At 42.8% G+C, this 23,107-nt stretch overlaps 1 protein-coding gene across 7 annotated transcripts in view; it reads right to left on the reverse strand.

The window, feature by feature from the left end:
- The window catches only part of nrxn1a (neurexin 1a), a 56,775-nt gene that overhangs the window by 27,019 nt on the left and 6,649 nt on the right, over window positions 1-23,107 (reverse strand). Inside the window, exons 3-12 of one of the 7 annotated variants that reach the window (XM_062378427.1) lie at window positions 21,640-21,657; window positions 20,821-20,850; window positions 9,038-9,339; window positions 7,891-7,914; window positions 5,641-5,802; window positions 3,450-3,521; window positions 2,905-3,129; window positions 2,557-2,704; window positions 1,560-1,690; window positions 165-417 (exon numbers count right to left, since the gene is read on the reverse strand). In XM_062378427.1, the coding sequence (XP_062234411.1) occupies window positions 165-417; window positions 1,560-1,690; window positions 2,557-2,704; window positions 2,905-3,129; window positions 3,450-3,521; window positions 5,641-5,802; window positions 7,891-7,914; window positions 9,038-9,339; window positions 20,821-20,850; window positions 21,640-21,657 (1,365 nt within the window). Of the gene's footprint in view, window positions 1-164; window positions 418-1,559; window positions 1,691-2,556; window positions 2,735-2,904; window positions 3,130-3,449; window positions 3,522-5,640; window positions 5,803-7,890; window positions 7,915-9,037; window positions 9,340-20,820; window positions 20,851-21,639; window positions 21,658-23,107 lie in introns of all 7 variants that reach the window. The other 6 variants (XM_062378424.1, XM_062378428.1, XM_062378425.1 and 3 more) reach the window with 6 other exon arrangements.

A 23,107-nucleotide genomic window follows, 5' to 3' on the forward strand; every position in this document is an offset into this window, starting at 1 on the left:
GCAACTTGGCACATTATTAGATTTTCACAAGATGCTCCTGTTTAGTGGCCGTAATTAGCCGGCTCACTCCTCTCGTTTGGGAAACCGTGGCTTCAGCACTTATGTTAAGCATTATTCAAGCTTGTCCTCTTTCTTGTCCCAACCTCCCACCACGACATGCCTACCTCTCTCGCAGGAGCGTCCCAGGTAGCCCGTCCCAGAGCAGTCGCACACATAGCGGTTCCAGCCCTCCCTGCAGATGCCGTTGTGCTGGCAGGGGTTGGACAGGCACTGCTTGGGCGGTTCTCTCGAGCAAGAGGGCTTCACGCCGACTGCCCTCTGGGCCTCGGCCAGCCGTCGGATGTCTTTGCTCTGCCCGTCCACAAACAGGTCTCTTATGCAGCCCACATAGCCATAGTTCAACAGAGCGGTCCACACCTGGGAAGAAATTAACCAGTTTTAGAGAGTTTCCCTGAATTTATAGACATTTATAGATGCGAATATGTGAATGGTTCATTGTGGCTGGTAGTTTAAAGAGATACAGCAAAGAGAAATCGAACAATGTCTCAATGACAACAGAGCACAACATGGTGGGACAAATATCTAATCTCCTTTTAATTGAATTTAATCTAATTAGATTCTAATTAATCTGATTTGAAAAGATCTCATTTTCTTTGATTAATTTTTTGGTCTATGAAGACAGACAGAAAAAATGGTGCCTCATTGTTGTTAAGACAGCCACAGCAGTCATTCATCCTCTTGCTATGACCTCTCTCTAACAAGGCAGTCCATATAAACATGTGGTGCATATTCAGTCTGCTTACAAAAACAACCAAGCTCTGCATGCTCACTGTTACACAGCTGCCTGCTGTCGGGAAATCTGACACCCTCCACTCCCAGCCTCATCTTGCATTAGCAGTTAGTCGTATGTGAATTCTGATTTGTTTGTCTACACGAGTTCACGTTAATCAAATGTGATCTATCTCCGGCTCTACTAGGACGAGTTTGCACAGGCCCTGTCTGTGTCAAGCTTTCTCAGATTTGTCCTGAAGCATTACAAGAGTCGAGGCACACTCCCAAACTAGAATGTAGATTGCTGTATGAAAATTGCAAAAACCTTGACGGGGAAATTCAGTGGCACATGTAAAGGCACATGTCACGTAACCACAACAGCCACGCTTCAATTCTCAGCCATTGGACCACTGCATGTCTTACCCTCTCTCTGCACTTGTTTCCTGTCACTAATCAGACTGTCAAATTTCCAATAAAGGCAAAATGCCAAAAAATAATCTTGACAAAAAAAACTGACGTGAATGTTTGTGACTGAACTGGACTAGCGAGTCTCGTTTTGTGGGACTAACAATCCAAATCACAGACATACTTAATTTGCTGCATTATAATTCAACGTGTTGTAATGTGAGACAATTGAAATCGGAAGAAACGTTTTTTTGCTCAATTTAAAAGATTAATAATTATTAAAACAGTTGTCAATTAATTTTCTGTCTATCTATTTATGGACTTATTGTTGCAGATCCAATATTGACCGTAGTAGGTCAAACTGCAGACAACACAACACAAACCTCTGTAGGGAAGATGAGTCCGGCTCGGTCCTCTGGTAGTCCTCCGAGGTACAAGGTGTCATCCAGGTCCAGGACCTCACTGTCTCCTGGAGCTGTGTACGCTGTTCTTACACTGTTCACAGAGATTGTTCCTGAGTGGAGAAACCAGAGTCATCAAAAGAACTTTAGTAATCATTGTGTCCTTAAACATGAACATTCTAACAGTGACTGCCATCACCACCATCACTACCATTATCACCATCATCATCACTCTTCCCCCTCTCATTGTACTCCTCATCACCACTACAATCCGAAGCCAAGAAAATCCCAAACCACCCAGGCCTTAGTCATCACTTATGCACTTCAAAGTCTTGAGTTGAACACTCTATCACCAATAAATCATTAATACATGTATTTTTAGTAGAGTTACAGTAAACAAATAAGACTTGTGAAACAGGCATCCTCCACTGCGGGTTAGCAAAACAAAACTACATTTTGCTGATAAACATTTGAAACCCTGCCTGTTGTGTACACATGTTTTCAATCATTTGAATCACTTTGTTTAGTTCGTGTTCAAAGAGGACAAACTATAATTAAAATGTAACAATCATGAAATTCCACGCAACAGAATGGTTTTAAGAGTGTTCAACAAATCTTTTGACAGTATTTGTTGGAGAAATACAGGTTTATGGCAAATTTGGCCCCATAACTAGCGGACAGATAAGCAGCAATCCAGGAATTTATTTAATTATAGCCTCAGAGTTATGATAATTATATCAATATAGAATAAACGAAAACAGTGCTACTGTATATTGATTCTTTTCTCTTGTGTAATGGGGTAGGCAGAACCCTTAAAATCAAGTTCAATAACCCCAGTTTAAATTTAATGGAGACATCAGACAGATGGAAGCCAAATGGCTGGTGCTCACTATCAAATGTTGACGTACTATCTTGCCTACTCATTAACCTCCAGCCTCCTTCTTATCAACCTCTGCCGAGTTGATGGCTGTGAACCTACCTGAGCGTCCGTCCCTCTGAAAGTCAACGTGATACCACTCTCCGTCGTTGACCTTCCTGTCGATAGCCCTGGTCTTGGTGGTTCCCGAGCCCATGTCCAGCAGCAGGTACAGGTGACCATCTAGCATCTCGATGGCAAAGAAGTCCACCTGTACGGCAAACACTTTAGCGTCAGTAATCTGTAAAAAGTAGGGACATTCATTGCTGGCAGAGTACTAATTGTAGCAAGTTGTAATTGTGCATGTCATTTAATGTTTGTGTGGATTCAGAGTTAACACATATGCTGTTGACTCGTAATTGTGTTTCAAGTATCAAGCATTTGGAAAATTATTTAATATTTTATATCCACCTTGATTGTGGGGGGTGTGCGAGGGTCCTTGCGTTGCATCTGTCGTGGTTTGCCGTGGCTGAAAAGCATCAACCCGTTGGGCTCTGTGGTTCTGAAGTCGAACGAGATGGACCCCGCCTTCTTCGCTGTCCACTTGCTCAGGGCCACGAAAGACTCTGGGGTGTCAAAGGTCACGGGGTCCAGCGTGGCCACACTCTCGCACTTAAAGGACACCACCCCACTCACCTGGAAGAACAAAAACATGTGTAGTGGATTTCTAGGGATTGTTATACACATGTTCATTGAATATCAAGACCAAAATGATTCCGTTTGTTGTCTGGGACTGAAATAAAGCCAGCTGCTTCCAGCTGTTAAATGACTAGAAGAAAAAAGCTCATGGCTACCTCTGAGAAATATAATCCCACTTATTTAAAATCCCTACAGTATAAATTTCACAGTGCCTAACGGGAGGTTGAGACACAAAACGCTGTCTTTGTTCTACATGGGGATACAAGGGGATAATGTGTTGTCTGGCTCAAGTTTTACTGGCTGTTGAAAGAGCATACCTTCATCTTTGGGTCTCCTTGTTTAGCCAGTCTAGACAGCTCCAACCGTACATCATTATTCTTGTACACCACCTAGAGGGGAGGGAATTGAGGGGCAAAGAATAAAACATGAATTCACTATTAGATTAAAGACAAAGAAGCCCTTTTCTGACGCCCAGGATTTGACTACTGTCATCACTTATTTAACCCTAAGCAAAAAACAAGCAAAAAGAATGAGGTTGTTTAACCTTATCGGCATAAGCAAAAGAAAAGATTATTGATGGGAACAAAACATTTCAAATATGACCCAAAAAAACATTAATCTTGCAACTCAGGAAACATTTTTTATTCAGGTGATCTAGTATTTGTATTTTGTATATAAAAGTGATAACCTCAGCGAGCCACTGCGACCTCATCTTTTGAAAACATCCATTTGTCCCCGGCACTTGCGTGCTTTTACTCTCTCTTCTTCCCTTTTTCTGTTGCTCTTCACTTTTCCTGACACAGTACGCTCTCTGACCGAGCGGTGGGAGTGTGCTTGTGCTGAGCATTTTGATATCGAGGAAGACGAGCACACACAGGCTCGGCTTTATTAATCCTTTCTGTGACCTGTGAGCGACTCAGCAACATCACAAAATATTTCTCCCCTGCTTTGGATTTTTTGACCAGTCTTTTTCCGTATGTCATGCGCTTTAGTGTCTGTGTGTGTAGGGCCGCAAGTGTGCAAAGTGGTGTAGGCGTGTGTGTGCATGGACAAGGGTGCCTGCGCTGCATAAAATGCACAAAATTGCTACAGCTGTGATCGTCCATGCGCGTGATTCACTGCATACATCTTAATTTGCTCACATGGATTATCATATCATCGTATTAAATATGTAAATGTGGCAGCAGTGGGTTCACTTTGACAGAGGCAGCCTCGTTTAAACACCATCGGTCTTAATGAAGCAACACAGCGCGCATTCACCACTGATACAGATAGCTCTCTGTTTGGCACATCATCTGTCGACTTCTTTGGTTGTTTGTTTATGCCTCTGCGTGAGTCTGTGAGAACGAAAGGGAGGCTCAGACTGGGTTTGTGCAGAACGGGTTGTATTTTTACTAGTTTCGTTGCGTCGAGCGTTGTGTACGCGTGTGTAAGTTTATATTTGTCAGAGTGTTGTAGCAGGTTTATTTGTGCATTCCTGCGTAGTATGCATACAAAGATTGCGTGTCTGTGTATTTGCATCTCTGTGCCATGTGATTTTTTGTCGTTGCAGCGTGGTGGCCCATTTCAAGCACAGCGGATGGATGGAGCGCCTCTGTGCCGTAGCTAATTAGCATGTTAGTGCTTAGTGCTGTATCTACTCCCTCAACGACACTCATCACTGATTCTCTCTGATGCTGGGGAGGGTGTGTGTATATGTGTGTATGTGTGTGTGTGTGTGTGTGTGTGTGTGTGTGTGTGTGTGTGTGTGTGTGTCTGGGACTATTTATGCGAGTCTGCCAAATGGAAGTATTTGTGTGTGTGTGCGTTTTAGACAATGTGTGTAAAATTTGTGCGTGACAGAGAGGGAGAAAGAAGAAGGAGAGAAGAGAGAAATTGAGAGAGAAAGTGAGAGATTGGTGTTTCTTAAAAATTTAGTGGCAGGAGTGTATGAACCGGTCTGAGCAATTATTTTTCTTTCCCTCTCAGTCGAATCATGTGGCATAGAAATTATCATGTGAGTTTTTCTCAGTGTAATACTTTTGAGCAGATTAAAACTAGCTTAGCTACAGAAGTAGGTTTTTGTGTGTGTGTTTCTGTTTGTGTGTTATTGTGCAAAACTTTAATTATTTATGCATTTTCAACCTGTCTGCTCGATCTCAATATCTGTCCATGTATAATACTGTTTACATTGTATATATTACTGCTGTTTTTATATTTCTTTATTTCTGCATTGCATATTTTCCTATTTATAACTTCTCACTGATATTTGTTATTTTCATCCCTTTGCTGCTGTAACACAGCAAATATCTATGATCTTATCCTATCTTCATTTTATCTGATGATTTCCTGTGTGACTTTGCATACATTTCTCATATTACAATATACTGTATATCTATAAAGGGACATTTTAATATTATGGTATTTTCTCATATATATCAAAAAGCACAAGTAAGATTACATTTAATGTGTTTTCTATATGCAGGCATATATCCATCTGTACTTATACAAACCATCCATGCATCTCACCTCTTTGAGACAGCCCATGAAGTTATTGCTGACTGGAGAGCCGGGCAGGTCAGCTGTGCTGGGGCTCCCTCCCACATAGAAGAAGTCATCAGAGCCCAACATGGTGTAGTCCTCCTGGGTGTAGCCTGTGGTGGTCAGGATGCCGTCCACAGAGATGGTCACCTACACAACAAAGCACAGGGAAAGGACACGCTATATACTCACACCAAAGGTAGCGCTAAGCGCTAGCTAGGCGCTGACAAGCCAAATTAGCCCCCGTTACTCTGGTAACCAATGTGTATGCAATCTGGTGGGAAGAAGGCCTGATTGGTTCAGGGAATTGGTAAATTGTGCTGTTGGGATTTGATTGGTGTGATTGAATTAGTGCTTACTGTATAATGTGAGTATTTGTCAGTATCCTTGATATTTGGAATATGTTGCTCTCCTCTGCTAAATGCCACTCACTCACTCGGCCTACAGTTGTATCAAACGTTGTAGCTCCTTCTACCATTTTCTGTCAACAGCAATTGTACAGAAAAACAACTAGATATTGTTTGTGATGATGAATAGAAATTACTGATACCCAAAGCTTTAGGGCAACTAGTGCCTGATTCTGTCTTTCCACATCCAAACCTCAAATTCAGTCATCACTGCATTGTTCTGACTACAAAATGTCTGCACAACAGTTGATGCTCGGGAGCCCGAAGAATGACGTGTGCCCGAAATATTACCTGGGGAGTAATTCCAAAGTTTGTGGGAGCATCAATTGGTGAGCGGAATTTTCTTCTGTCCTTATCAAGTGCCTGCTTATGTATGCTTTCAACCAAAGAGACTTAACCAAAACAATATGTTCATAGTTGCATTAAAAGGCTAACACCATCTTCCACGTACCACGATTCAACCTTTAAGTCAGAGTTTTCCTCTTTATGTCTCTGCCGCTCTGAGCTGCTTCACATTTAAGTAGAAGACGCAGTCTGATTTATACTTAACATACTAACAACAACTTTCCTCAATGCCCCGACTATAGTGACACCGATAATTTATCCAGCCCATTCTGCTGCATAATATATTGGACAAAGCCTTTTAGCTAGCAAACATAGCCAACTCTGTCACAAGTAAATCAAAGTTAGTGGTATGTTATCACCTTGATATTCTACAGTACATTAATGTCCATGTTTGACTGCCCATAAAGGTTGTGGGCTCTTTATTTTCCCACTACAGTACCTTCCCTCGCACTGACGGTGTTTATCATTGCAAGGCAAACTCGCCCAGCCATGCAGGTGTTAGTAAGATATCCACAGGCTTCATCGTGCTGCACAATCGGCGTTAGTACTATCTACTTGTTAGTAGTTGTTAGTTGTTGCACTGCTGGCAGCCACAGTTGTGTTACTGATGTCAGGCCAAGCTGTGTGGGGTTACTGAGGTTAGAGTTAATGATTCCAATGTTGTTAGTAGTTGTGATGAAGTTGTGTTATTGTATTGTCAGGGTGATTGGTGTGATGAAGGTGTTAGTTTGTTAGTATGTTGTTTGGGGGGGGTTTGTTAGAGCTGCGAATCTGAATGGTAATGACACACAGACGAACGCACACAAATTTATGTTACACACGCACAGGTGTTACATGGGTTATGGCTCATTCCAGACACACACATACACACACACACACACACACTCACAAACACACAGCCACACACATACATACACATATAAATATAAAACATGCAGCCTGTTCCTCTCTCTGCATGCAACCATTTGCAAAGAGGACACAGTAGATTAAAAGCTGACAACAGATCACAGAGTGAATCATAGCCACAATGGAGACCATGCAGTGGCAGAATGGATGACGGACAAATCAAAAGAGGAAAAGAAAAGAGGGGAAGAAGGGACCTCTCTATCCATTTTACGGACCAATCAGAGAGGGGAAGAGTATCTGAATCACGCCATGCAGGAAAGAGGGAAGGGGCTTCGCCATTAGCGTGCAGGTGAGGCATGAGCCAATCAGTACACGCCTACATGTCAGTTACATTTTGATGGAGTGAAAAAAAAAAAACAGTAGAGAAGGGTGGGGGGGGGGGGGGTAAAGGATTTAACGAAAATAAGTGGTTGGCAAGGAGGGGAGACGGGGGCTTTTTAAGCGTAAAAGATTACCAACCGCATTTATCCTTTTATTGGTTTAGTTTTGATGTCTATGGTTCAAAACGAAATAGACACGGGGCAAACCCAAACTAAGAAACAATTAGAATGATATCTACCGAACAATGGAGTTTGTTTACCATAGCGTGTCCAATGCCTGAGTGCTTTGTAGAAGAGGGGGAGAAAGGAAAGCAAAAAACTGTGAACAGAACAACTTTGGGAACAAAAAAAGGAAAGCTAGAAGGCCTCTGGCGAGGTTAAGAGGTTGGTTGGAGTGGTTTCACTAGGAGAAGGGCACAGGTTAGGTTAGTAGAATGAATCATTCCATGGATGGTGGTTAGTTTAAGTAGCAGGTTAGTAAAGTTAGTTGTCAAGTTAGTAGAACAAACAGGCAAACAGTAGAGGCAGGTTGGGTTACAAGCACCTGAGTGCGTTTGACCCTCAGTGTTTTCCATTTCACACTCTCTCCTTCGCTCACACACTCAAACACACACACACACACAATTGAAAGAGCACTCACCTAGAGCTGAAAGCAGTGCTGGTCTGGTGGTTAACCCACTGTAAACTAAGACCAAAACCCCAGGTACTTTCTTCCTACCACAGCATCACTGCAGTCGGACAACAGACCACTGTTCATAGCTTTAGCATTGATTAGTTTCTCGCTGAGGACTATTGTGTTTTCAGCTGTCCACTGCCCCTGAAACATCTGCAGCATGTTTCACCATATGACTCACATACACATTTCAGCGTTTTGACGGGGAGCAATTATTTTTTAAATCCGAAGTGTTTGTCAACAATTTCTCAAACTAATCAATTAATCATTAAATCTGAGTCAGAAAACAGAGAGAAATGCTAATCAGAATTACCAAGAGCTCAATGCGACATCTTCAAATTAAGCTGCTTGGCTTGATCGACAGTCCAAAACCAAAAGATATTCAATATACAGTCGTATAAAACAGACAAGAAGCATGTCCTTATATTTGAGAGGCTGAAACAGGCAAATATTTGCCTTTGTTGGTTAAAGAATGACGGCTATGACAATAAGGATTTATTAAAATTAAACAAATTTTCTTATCAATTTTGGCTTAATCATTTCAACTCCAATATTGAAAACCAAACATGCGTACATCCATTCAGTTATATACCACTTGTCTCTTTCTATGAAACCTGAAATCATACTTCTTGAGTATCTATCAATATTACTTAATCTCTCCTCCTTCCTCCTCTCCTCTCTTCTCCTCTCCTCTCCTCTCTGCTCAGCCGCTCACTCGCCCATTGTTTGGTTACCTGTCTCAGGTTGCGGGTGACCTTGACGTCGTGCCAGCTGTTGTCGTTGAACTTGCCGTTGACGGGCTCCACCAAGGCCTCGAAGGCCCCGGAGCCGAGGTTGATGACAAGTGACACGGCACCGTTCTTCAGTGCCAGGTTGACATAGTCAGCGGACTTGCCGGTGTGCAGCATCAGGCCGTTGCGCTGCAGGGTCTTGAAAGAAAGCGTGATTTCGTCGCTGCTCGACTGGATGGGGTTGGGCGACAGGTCATAGCAGAAGTACTCAGAGCCCTTGAAGGTGGCGACATATTCCTCGCGAGCTGAGAAAGAAAGGAGAAGGCGAAGAGGAAGTGAACAAGAGGTGTGAAACTTTTGTTTAACATTATCATGATTTGTACAATATCCAGGCTATGCTGCTCCTTCCCACACTGCTCTTCACAATATGTTCAAAGCTGATAAAATGGTGGGTGTTCATCAGAGCCTGCCGAGTAAAACAGAGCTCAGCTGGGCCTGGGTAAATTTGATTCGGATGTGCAGAACAAAACATAATGTTGAAGATGCTGAAAATGTTGTTATTGTCAAGCAAAGCCTCACTGATGCCAGTACTTGGAAGAAACAGTTCCTTCCATACCTCTAATCGTACCATGGAGTGGTATGTAAACAAGCTTTGATCACTTGTGTGGGTTGGAGATTAAACAGAACAGTGTGGAAGCAAGAGAGACAGTCGTGAGTCTGTAGCATTCCAAACTCGTTATGAAACCTGCCATCCTGTCTTTTGAGAGAACAGCTGTGCTGGCAGTCTGAAGTGATCTGGTCTTGTTTGACAACGTGGCTCATTTCGTGATGTTTGTCAAAAGCCAGAGAGTGTGTGTCTGCGTATGTACATGTGGCAGCAGAGGTTAGAAAGGTTTTGAGAAGCATGGAGAAAACTGGTAATGAAGATGGAGAACAGCGGGTCTGTAAGCATCATGGCAGCCAAGGCAGGCAGGATTGGCCAATTAGAATTCAGGAGGCAGACAGCCAATAGAAACTTACCTTGCTCACCCATCGTGACCCCCAAGGACACAAGACCAAGGTTTTGCAATCCATCATCCTTAAGCTCACACTCCGTTATCTACTCTTTTGCACGTACTGACATAAAGTGCACAGCCTTATACGCAAGCAAGCAGAGGAACAAATATGCACACCTACACACACATCTGCGTACAAAATGATCGTACTATTGTGCTGGCATACACAAGCAGGGGCGACATTATCTGTCTCCTTCACACCCATCCCCCCAGAGCTTCAACCTTCCTCCGCATCCGCTCCTCGCCACCATCTCTTCACGCCTCCACCGCACATCTTGTTGGCCTCTTTCTCTTCCCCCCCTGCTCTGTGCAGCCTGTGGCATAACCACCATCTTGTAGTTCACGGTAATGAGGAGAACGGAGGGGGAATTTAACACACACTAGGTCAGGCTGAAGCAAGACAGACACTTGGCAAGGAGCCGCTGTATTGGGGGCGGGGTCGGGGGGAGCTGGATGAGCTGCCACGTAAGGAACAGACTGAAGTGTAATAGGTTATTAAGGTAGCGAGAGGCGAAAGAAAAGAGTGCTGAAATGGAATTGTCTGCACTTGAGTGACTATCACCCAGAGAGAATAATGAGGACTAGAAAAAAAGTTTGCATATATCACAATTCAAAAAGCAATTGTGATAAATTGTCTTTCTTTGCTTTTGTTGCATGAAAAAACAAAAACAACAAAGTGTGATGGCCAATATATGAGTGAGAAACAACACGTTGTTTGCCAGCATGCGTGAGTTCACCCTAGTGTGTGATACCTTCCCTCAAGTTAATTAAGAGTGCGAGTGTTTGTGTGTGCGTCCGTGCGTGCACGTATGTCTCAAATGGAAGAGAATCAAATGCTTGCAAATTTGTGTCCCAGCATATGATTGTGTACGTGTTTTTTTTTTTATATGAGTGCATGAAATGTGAGGGGGTGTGGGTGGGTGCTGGTCTCTGTAAATATTGGTGTATTGCTGTCAGAAAAGCTATTACCAACTCTGGGCCTCGGGCTAGTCTTTACTGAGAGGAGCGGGAGCAAGGAGGAGGAGGGACACACACAAAAAAATACACACACACACACATAGAGACCAGCCACAAATGCATACACACTGACACACACACTTGCAGACGTGTAGACAAATGTAGATGAGGTGGCAGAGTGGTGGAGGTTGGGGTTGCGGGAGCCAAGTTGTTCACAATGAGAACACACGCAGCCGTCCAGCAGCATTCTAGCAGTAATTTACAGAGGTGCCATTAGATTTCAGTGTGGTGCTCCACCATTCTGTTGCTAATTTACAGACATGTCATTAGAGCAGACAGGGGCACATAAAGCATCTCGGCATCGATGTCGAAGCTCTGGCTCCCTCCTTTTTTTGTATTACATCACACACGCACAGACACGCGCGGCCAAATGCATATCGAATTGACCGAAAAGCGATGACGATCGTGCGCAAGCTGCACGGGCCCACGTAAAACACACAATCACGCACGCTCTCGAGTGGGCAGGTTGGAGTGGATCTGTTGTAGCTCAGATAAATGGAGTGAGTCAGTATTAGCTCAGAGTAAACAGTGAGACAGACACTGACATACACACCACATGTCACACTTCATCCTTTGGAGAGCACTGTCGATCAACGCAAGTGAGCGGGGGGGTGAAGGACTGTGGCGAAGGAGGGAGGAAAACAAATGGAAGGGGAGAAAAAAGGGAAGGGAGGGAGAGAGCGAATGGAAATAGCTCATGCTAGACTGTTTAATATCCTCTTTTAGATACTTAAAGCATCATTATCTCACGTTTTAAATGAAATTGGTTAGCAGTGGTAATTAATTCTTGTGTGTTTCGAGCCTATCCCAAATAGTTTTGCCTTGCTCTGAGGTATATTTAACTTGATCTTCCCTGATGAAATAAAGGGGAAGCAAAGAAAGGAAAGGAAATCGCTCAAGCTAAGTTGTTTTGTGCGCTGTGGACATTTTAAAGCTTTTTTATCTGATGTGTTTTATGACTGTTGTATTTTTTTGCCTGTTTAACTCTTGTTGCTCGATTGATGCTTGTCTCACTTTTTATATCAATACGTTGAGAAGTTTAAAAGCAAATCAGTTTTCTAATACTGTTTTTATTATCATTAACAGTATATATGCATTACAACATAAATACCAATAGCCTCTAAATTTAGTATATTCTAATTCCTACCTGTGCAAAACACTTGGGCAAAAGATATCTCTTGGGAAATTGTATTGGACATTTTCTCACTGCTTTCAGACAGTATTTCTTTTTGTAAAACCAAACAATTTATCGACTATACTCAATTAACAGTTTAATTGATGCTCAGATAATAATCTTGAGCTGCATAATAATCTGTAGTTTGCAGCTTTATCTGACTGAAAACGTTTTTTAATTTCCTCAGCTCTCCCTTTGAAAAACAGATGTTGATCTTGCTACGGCTGATTAAATTAAGTTACCAAAGAAAAGGAAAGACAAAGACAGATAAGAAAAGGAAAGGAGAGGGAATGGAGAGGAGGAGGAAGGGTTTGCAAAAATAAAAACAGGAAAATAGGCAAAGGAAGTAGTGAAGTAGTGATGTAAGGAATTTACCATGGAGGCTATAGGAGGAGTGGGAATAGGCAAAAATGTAAAGATGGAGGTTGATTGCTATTAGAATTTGAAGGCTATCGTTAAACTACTGCCCTAATGAATAAAGCATTCTGTGGGAAGGCAAGAGGGAGAGAGAGTGAATAGCTGATCTAATGGTCGCTGCTGGGACCAGCTGTAACTGTACCACCCCTCCAATGATCAAACACACATCACTTGGATTCCACTGTGTTTGTTTGTATATGGTGTGCGTGACTTTGTGTGTGTGTGTGTGTGTGTGCGCGCGTGAGTGCATGTGTGTCTCATATAGCTTTGTCTCTTCTCATGGGTCTCCTCATGGTTTCGTGCATTTCCATGGCAACCTCATGTTGCAGGGGCTACAGCAAATATGAATGTGCTTGTGCATGCTTATTTCTGGGAGAGGGGGAGACAGGAAGAGGGATGGAGGAGGAGGGCAAGAGAGAGAAAGAGTGATTGAGTGAACAGTACATTATCATGGACAGCTGTACTGAATCAAAATGGCGGATGGAGGCTGGGAGCACATCAGGGGAGTCTACATTATACAGCACCTGATAGAGGGAGCAGGGTGGAAAAGAAGCAGGGTGGAGAAAGAGAGGGAAGATCCATGGGTGGGGGGGAAAGAGATTTAAAGGAGGAATACAAAAAAGGGGGGAAGATGGAGATACTCATTGAGAGAGGGAACACAAAATGGAAGAGTGGGAAGAGAGAAAGAGGTGGAGGGATAGAAAGAGAGACAAGGGAAGGGAGTGGCAGAGAGCGAGGGATGGGAAAGAACGAAAAAGAGGGCAAAAATGCTGGTGTATCTAAATCCTGGTGTAGCAAGCCTCAATCATGGCAGCCCTGTCATTCTGGAGATAGCACACTGCAATTCCCCTGCAACTCGTTTTTAGCCCACCATGCAGTTCTGCTATCAGCCTCTCTCAGACTGTGCACACATGCAAATACACACACACACACACACACACTAATAATAATAAACTCAAACATCTTGCATGAAGGCATCCACCTCCCTAATACCAGACAGGTGGATTAACTATATACTCATACATACAGATAGATGACCGGTGTGGGGAAATGTATGTAAATGCATGCTAATATATGCATAGTCTCCGTATTAAGTTGAAGTGTGAAGATCCATACAGTCAAGCACACTAAAGGATACGACTGCTGTTTCTATCTCGATTCAGTGATAGACAGCATCTGGCTTTGAAGCTGATTGGGCTATCACATCGCAGCCATGGGAGCAATACTGTAGAGGAGGATATTAGTGTCAGGATACAAGTGACGGATTGGTTGTGTGCGACACTAAGCTCTTATTCCTCTTTTTGTTGTTGTTGTTGTTGTTGATCCTAAATTGAAAGCGTTCAATCCCAACGTGAGCTACAAGGGAGTTAAAAGAAACTAGGGGACACCTGCTCCGACAAGGGTGGGGCTTTCCCCCGGAAATAAAATGATTGATATGTTGATCGACAACAATGAGTGGGCAATTTGGATAACTGATTAATCAATTATAAATGCCATGTTTTAAAAATCTTTTCTATCATTGTGAACTGAATAAACTTTTTGAAATAATTTTTGAAGACACCATTGTGTAAATTGTGATGGGAAATGATTTCCTGCCTACAGGGCACTTAAACAGTCATGTTTAAGTACTCAATTATCCCACATAACATCTTTCTATAATTCTATAGTCCTATAATTGCAAAGGTCTTGATCTGCCGGACAAAATGTTCAAGAAAAACAAATGATAATTTTACAATAGGCAAAAGCCAAAGTTTTTCACTTGTGAGAAGAACTTTCAGCATTTTTATTTGAAAAATTGAAATGAATTATGAAATCTAAAATGATCATTTGTATTATGCAATGATTCATATGTAATGGGACTAGAGTCAATACAGATGTATGTAGTTATATGAAATATTTACAAACATTTTATCTCCAGTTGTTTTATTGCATAGCATTTTTTTTTCAGACAGTGAAACCTATTAAAATAATTCTTTTGAGTATTTCATAGTATAGTTTGAATTTCCTTGAGGCATACAATCAAATCAAATCTTAAATTGTTAATCTGTCTGAATTTAATTTAAAGAAAGAAACACAATTCCTGCTATTATGTTTGATCTTCTCTTTCTTGTCCTCTTTTGTTTCTTTTATCTATGCTCATCTCTCTCTGTCTCTCTCCCCCCCTCCCTCTCTCAGTAGCTTGAATTTGGCCGCTCTGGTACCCAGGGAAACCAGCTTGTTTCCATGACAATGTCTGCAGGCAGAACAGCGTATTTGTCTTAAGCTTGATAAGATCAGAGTCTTTTTCATCCCTCTTAGACACACACACACCTACACCCGTTACGGCACATATGCACATAGGACAGCGGAGAAAACTGAAAAGCATACAGGCTGCAAAAATGTGCATTAGTGCATAGAGGCAGCCAAACATGAAGTTCAATGTACTCACTCAGACAAATGATGGTACTCAGACTTACATACATACATCCTGTAACCATATCCACACACACATTTGTACTTCTATCTTTGCGGAGACATTGAAAAAAGGCATTTCCCAGCCCCTGATTCCAACCCTCAACTAAACCTGAATCGAACCATGACCCTAAACGTGTTTGAAGATTTGTCAGAATGTGAGAACTAGCCTGATCGTCCCAAAATGTCCTGAATGTCCCAATATGTGCCTCCAAACTCAACCTTGTGCATAATACAAGTGCACACACACACACACACACACACACAAACACACACCAGTAATGAACCCATCTTACAGCAGGAGTTCTTATTAAAATAACAACAGCATAACGACCTCCTTCATAGGTTCAAGGTAATGTAATGGGTTTTAAATGAAAGCTGTGGCTATTTCAGTTGTTGTAGTTATGCTAGACAACTACCACAATCAAATGAGTGTTTGTATGCCTGCCTGTGCATGCCTGAGTGTGTGTATGTGTGTTAGTTTGTGCCTTGGCAACGAGCAAAGAAATGAACTTCAAATGCCAGATGGGTTACTGGAGTGAATCGCCAATTGGGCCACTGTAGCCCTCGCACCCACTCAGACACAATAGAAATGCTACAACAGGTAACAGACGACTGGAGCCTCGACTTGCCTGGAGCGCGTGTGTTTGTGTGTGTATGTTTGCCGGTGTTTGATGAGGTATGTGCATCACTGATGAATACCATCCTGGCTGATGTGAGACTGTGTCAAGTCTGGGAGCCAGCAAGGAGAGATGCAGCGCTCCTGCTGAGAAACACTGCAGTCTTATCTCCCTTCCTGTCTTCGCTTACGTGTCCGACCTTCTCTTTCAACCTCTCTTTTCGCACTTTCTGAATACGCCCCAATCTTTCCTCACCATCACTTTTCTACACTCCCTTACCCTATCCCTTCACGCCCACCCCTCCTCCCTCCCTCCCATGCTCCCTCGCAGCCGTCCTCCCCTCTATCTTCCCCCTTCATCATCTATATATGGAAAGTCCGTTTGATGTCTTCATTTTTGGGCGATTACAGGGAGCATTGGCTTTGTGCTTCGCTCCCTATTAGCGTTGAAGTGAACGCGATATTAATGTGTACACTGGCTAACAGGATGCTAATTGCATACAATTACTCGCAAATGTATACATTTACCAGTGGGATTGCAACATATTTCCCATGGTGCATACGGTAACTGTGTATCTCCTTGATAATGTGGGGAAAGAGCTCTGTATGCGGTGCTGCGTCTTTCATTACAAGAACTGCATGGGTGTTAAGCATTAATGAGTGTTGTAGTACAGTAATGTAATGGGTGTTAGATGCAGAGAGTAGAGGCAGATTTAGTTCCATTAATGGAGAGGGTATATCTAGAAAAATTGTACACTTTGAAATAAACACTTGGTTGCAATTGCTCCAGCCGCTGCTGAAGGCCGGAGGGGGCGCAGCGGAACTTTTAACATTTATATTCTCACAGCTCAGAAGGGGGGGCCATCAGGAAGCAAATTCCTGCCACTCACTCAGGCAGGCAGCCAATCACGAGGCGCTTCCCTCTTAACACCAAGTGGCTCTCTCTCTCTCACCTCAAGTTGGGTGCTGCTCACTTGCCCGTCGTGCTAAATTATGTCAGCAGCGCAAATCACAGCGGCTAATGTGTGTCGAGAATACAGTGTGTTGCAGTATTTACTTCAAGCCTTAGGTGATTTTGCTGATTTTACTGGCAGGTGAGAATAACCTCTCTATTATACAGAATGCTGGTAAACCTCTCTTGACACAGGCACTATTGAATTACATGTGTTTATTTCAGGGACAGTGTATGGAGTACACCTACACACACAAACATAATTTATCTCCCTGCCTAGCATTCTAATAGGGCCGCAAGTAACAACTATTTATTCATCTATTTAATAAATGATGATATCAAATGTTTAGTTTTAAAAAGTAATAATTGCTTCAAACAACCAACAACAGTCCAATGGGACAAAACCAAAAGATATTTATTTGAAATTACTTGATCAATCTGTCACCAATAGACGATTAATCTGAATCTATTTAGATCTTTCTCCTTGTCGTGATGGTAAATTGAATATCTTGAGGGTTTTCCTGACAATTTACATCACATCACATCTGAACTCCTCAGATTGGACTATATTAATTTATATCAGTAAATCAGTTTTCTCCCTCTTTTATGACTCAACTGATCAAGAAAAAATCTGCAGATTATTTATCAGGAAAATACAAATTCTACAAACAAATTGCTTGTGAAAAATGAATGACTTTATTAATCTAGTTTCAGTGCCTGTATTTTATTGAATAATCCTTGTGTGATATATTATTAGGTATGTAAGATGGTGATGAGTAAGAGGTATGAGACATGCTGTACTTTGCTGATAGCGACTGGTTCCTCTTGTCTTGGCATCTGCTCCCGCTCCCACATATGGTGGAGTCAGCACGGTGCCCGTCCGCTGAGCGCGCGTGTGTGTGTGAGTGTGTGCGTGTGTACATGACAAAACTGCGTATATGAGTATGTCCAGGACAATATAAGCGAGATGGAGGGGCAAAAATAAAGACACAATTTGAAGTAAAATCTAATGAGTGAGAAACTGAACGTGTGTGTGAGTGGACTGTGCATCCACCTGCGTGTTTTTGCTATGAGACAATGTGTTAAAATGAGACGCTTTGATTGCCGACGCTTTATGAGTCACAAGGAATGACTCACAATCCACCTCCCCTGAACACACACTCATGCAACGCACGCATATACACACATAAACACACCTCGTTTTCTCTTCATCCACTGACCGTGAAGAATATATGCAGGCAGTCTTACTCATGCATATTTACACTGAACACACATTCACTCACCTACTCAGCGGGCACTCTCTAAAGGTTACTGTGTGTGAGTGTGTGTGTCTGTTTGTCCACCCGTTAACGTACGTGCGTGTGTAAAGGTCACTTCAAGCGCAGGCTGACACTTGTCTATGCCGTGCAGAGATTGCTGGATTGACATCGAGAACCCTTGGACATGCAGACGGACCGTTATTAACTGGACAATCCTCTTCAAAGCTACAATAAATACATAAACCTCATAAACAAGCATTGCCTGCCAATAGAGACATTCCTCTATACTATTTTCGAACCTACAGTCACTAATTCAACCAGAACCCTTAACGGTCTTTTCTTAGCCAGAGAAGAAGCAAAATCTGCTACTTGGCTTTAAAAACATTTTCTATCCAGATTATTGCTGCTCAATACTTTTCATAAAAATCCATTTCCCACTCTTCCTTTGGCTGCTCAATACTTATGAAAATCCAATTTTGCTGCTTCTTTTCTTCCTCCCCTCCACAATTCCAGCATTTTCGCCCACTCAAAGTGATTAGTGATCTGTGGGTATCGTTTCCAGAGAGAATGATAGCTGTGTTTTATGGAGGAGGGGAAAGGTCCTTGGTTCCCCATCAGGGCTGACGTCCCTTGGAGAATCACTGGTCTGGAGTGTGGAGGAGGGGGGGGGGGCAGACAGGAGCACCGCTGTCCCTTTGCAGATACAGGCAGTTGCTCTACATCACAAGAGAGAAGACGACTCACTTTATCTGCCCTCGCTTCCTCTTTCCCTCTCCACTCCCTCTATCATTCATTCCTTCAACTCTTCTCTCGCAGGCACAGTCTCTTTTTCTCAATTTATCCAGCGCAAGCACACACACAGAAGCAGACACACATGCTATATATCTTTCTAAGACACCCCTGCCCGCGCCCAATCCGCCCCCTCAAAGAAACTCATTTCAGCTTTGTGGCCTCCTCAAAAAGCCTCTTTACGCCGAGCTAACCTAAGCTAGGCTTCGTCTGCACCATTTGACAGCCTTTACATCTCAGTAGACTGAGCAAAAACACACACACACACACACATTTTTCATGTGTAGATTTTTTGAAAGAGACTGAGGGGGAAAAATAAATAAAGATAATAAAAATATCACAATCCCAACCTCCGTAGTAGTGAGGGCATCCACTCTACACAAATACACTGAATACATTGTGTAATAATGCTGGAAACATATGTTAATACATGTCCGCCCCTTAAGTAGGTGATTTAAAATGCTCAGCATAAGCCAGATGAAGCAATTAAAATTTCACTGCCACCTGGATGATTCATGGCGGACATTTTGGGACAGAAACTCCAGCACTTTCCACCAGCTTGGCTGAATTCTTCATTACAAAGCAAAGTTCACAGAGTGCACGGCGGCCCTGTCACAATGGAGATCAGCCGTCCGCACGTCCTCTCGTCCAGTCACAGAGCACAATAGATGCAGATCAGCCTGTCGCAGTCTGGGCCTGTCTTCATGTGGGCCAATCGGTGTGTTCATCAGCGGCATGCAGAGCCGACCAGTCGAGCGGCACCTACCTTTGGTTGTTGCAAGAGCACCACAGGCCACAGCAACGATTCATTGCCACGCATGCACACATGTTAAATTAAGATAACGCTTACACACATGCATTGGCAGCTTACCTTCCAAAAAAGGAAACATTGCGATTTGAATGGCATCCGCAAAAAAAGGACTTCAAGCTCTAAAGGTCGTCATTACCATACATACAAGAGCCTGTCAATACCTTAAACTTCAAAACTAACCAGAACAGCCCATTAGCCATACAAATGAATAACAAAAAATAGGGGGGGGGGGGGTACCTCTGAGTTTTCCTAAATTCACAGAGGGTGGTGTTCCAAACAGTGAGAAAGAGTGAAAGGAAAGGAAAGAAAAACAAGGAGAAAAAAGGGCAGGAAGACATGGGTGGCATTGTAAGTTTTGTTTATGAGTGAACACTTTTCAAAAGGCAGAGCACGGGCACTTGTTTTTGGGCTGTGTTCAAATAACGCTGGACAGCTTGAGGGGTTGAGGTATAACAGCATTGCTTTCATACTATGCAGGAACATCTGCTCAGAATCACGTGCACTCGCCACAGTGTGAGCAGGAGCCGATACGATGAAAGCAGAGCAAGACATGCTGGAAGCCAATGAAAAGCCATAGATGAATGTGGCTGAATGCTCCTTTCAACTGCCACAGTCAATGATTCAAACTCTGATGTAAAAGCACATATGCACACATGTGGATATGTTGTGCACACACATACACACACACGCACACACACACACACTCCCATTTCAAACTTTTACATACAGATGAGAGAAAATGAGATGAGGTGGAAGAGTAAAGACCAAATCAAACCATCCATGGGTCAGTCGCTCAGTCGGCCCTCAGCTCCATTTCCATGATGTGGAGCCCTGCCAAGTCTAACCCAGCCAAGCAACGCCAACCTACAACCGCCTACTCCCTCCCGTTAACCCCTCCCACATCAGCAGCCATGATTATGGTATCTTTATAGCAGAAGTTGCTCTCAGGCTCATCATTCAACAAAAAAAATTAAGTTCTTTAAGGCCACATTTGTAAATAAATTGATCCAATGCAAATGTGCAAGTCGATTTAGAAAAATAAATTCTGATGAGACCCAATGGGACCAAGGAACTCAGAAAAAAAACTGACCTTAGTTCAATGCCTAGAGAGACAACTTCCTCCCGTGCCAGGTGGTGATGAAGTGGGGGAGGGATAAAGGGAGTTGTGAGTGTATGGGGGGTGAGGAGGTAGGGTGTGATGGTATAGCAGAGGACAACAGGAAGTGAGGTAAGAGGCCATACCTTGGTCGCCAATCATCAGGTGTGCCAGACCTTAAGGGAAAACAAGAGCACAGTCAGCACAGCAAAGGATCATGAGGTGTGAAGTGTGTGTATGTGTGTGTACATATGTGTCTTTTGTGATACAGGATATTTCATATATGAAGGTTAATGTTCTCTGTGTTTGTTTGTTTCTGTCTGTGTGTGTGTGTGTGTGTGAGTGCTCTAAATTAATGCTTTGAAAAAAAAAAAACTCACACCGTGGACACTTACTCATCCCAGGCTGCAATCCTACGCACACAGGTATGCACAGACGCTCACACACAGCCATGAACTAGGTTGTGTGCAGAGCAGTATTTGCGTATGTCTTTGTCTACGTAACCTTGAGAGCCACTTCAGATGAAACATATGGGATGTAGTACTTACCAGATGTCAGCAACCAACCCCTTCATAACCCACACTGACCAACCCACATTGATGCTGGCTACCTTGTACTGTATTCACTTTCAATGAGAACATGAAGGCCAGAGAGAAGAACGAAAAGGAAGAGACTGGCATGGAAAGTATATAAATGACTACTGAAAGGAGGTGGAGAGGAATGATGAATAAATGTGTACTTAAGAATTAAGGTAAAAGAGGGAAAAGGATAAAAAGAGCAAAGAAAGAGATGTTTGATCCTATCAGGAATATCAGGGACAGGGAGAGAAATTAAAATACGGACAAAATTTATAGATGGATTGATGGATAAGGATAGAAAGATAGAAAGATAGAAAGATAGATAGATAGACAGATAGACAGAAAGACAGAAAGACAGAAAGACAGACAGATAGATAGCCAACCTACCTGGAGTGTAGCTGTACTCTGGGAAGGTGTCGCAGCCGGGCGAGGAGAGAGAGAGACAGACATTCATTAACATGCATGCTCAGCCCTTGGGTTACCATGGCTACTTACTGTACATGCACACCCGTCCAGGGTTACCGTGGCAATATACATGCAAAGGCCAAAATGGATACCATGCTGCACTGGTAGCCAAAACTGTTTGTCTCTCTCTATATATAAAGCAGCATTAAAAAAAAATGTCTCTCTATGGTTCCACATGTATACGAATACACAAACATAACATGAGCACACACACATACCCACCCACACCTGTAGATATACTGAAGGTGGGGTGGGGGGGTGTGGCAGCAAATATACATTTACGTTCCTACCTGTACTTTTGGATTCGAGAGCCGTTTACCCCAAAACTTACCTTGCAGCTCCTTCCTCTCCCCAGAGCCGCCCAACACACAGCATGCAGCACACACTCACACGCACACACAGTGTCACAATCTCTGTCTCGCGCTCTCTGTCCTTCGCACATACAGACACACACACACACACACACTAACATTTACTATGGCAGTAATAATGATGTGAAATAGCAGGATAAACATGTAGGGATGGATTAGCAGTGCAGGAAGACAAGGAGCATGCATGGTTCATAACTGGGACAGAGTGTGTGTATGGTGTGTGTGGTCATGTGGTTGTGTGTATTCTGAGCTGCGCGCTCGGTTGAGTGTTTCCTTGCCTCTGCCCTTGTGCTAGTGGCATGGCAGAAACAGGTGGATCCATTAGCATGCTAACAGCGATTTGCCCTCAAGGACAACGCAAGCCAGGCCAGGCCTAACAAGCCAGGTTCACTCTGCCTTCACTGGAGGGCAGAACGGCTGAGACAGTAATTATAGTTCTGCATAGCCCTGTCAAATAACTCTTCATTTACTACCCCTATAATTTGAATAACTGCATTTGTTGTTTTTTTTCCGACTCTAAATGTGACATATTGATATGCTTTAAAAGAAAACGCTCACATACTGCATTTTCCTCACACTAGCATGAAAGAAGTTTTGGAGCCAGACAAAATGCTTGCAGCCAATAACAATATTTTCTATAGCTTGTCACAATAAATAATAAAAGTGGATCATTTCTGCGAATTTAAGATATTGTGCAGTTTTAACGTAGCAGGGGAACTAGCGCTGCCACAGCCAAATTGCTCATTCCTGGCTTTAAACACAGTCCTAAGGATTCATATTTCCCTCTAGAACAGCATATTCATTTTGTGTTAAAGACTCATAGCAGATCCATTCTGTAATCATTTTTCCTCATAGCTTTATTGTTCAGATTTAGGGAGGTTGCTGGATTTAAAATACCACAATAGTTTCAAGTTACAATATAAGAGAGAAACCTTTCTACCCAACTTCTCCTGACGCAACACAACTACACAGCCTCATATCCTTGCAAATAATTATCATTTTCAAAAGGCCGACTGTGG

This window comes from Platichthys flesus, chromosome 20, assembly GCF_949316205.1.
Source record: "Platichthys flesus chromosome 20, fPlaFle2.1, whole genome shotgun sequence".
Classification (NCBI taxonomy): Eukaryota; Metazoa; Chordata; class Actinopteri; order Pleuronectiformes; family Pleuronectidae; genus Platichthys; species Platichthys flesus.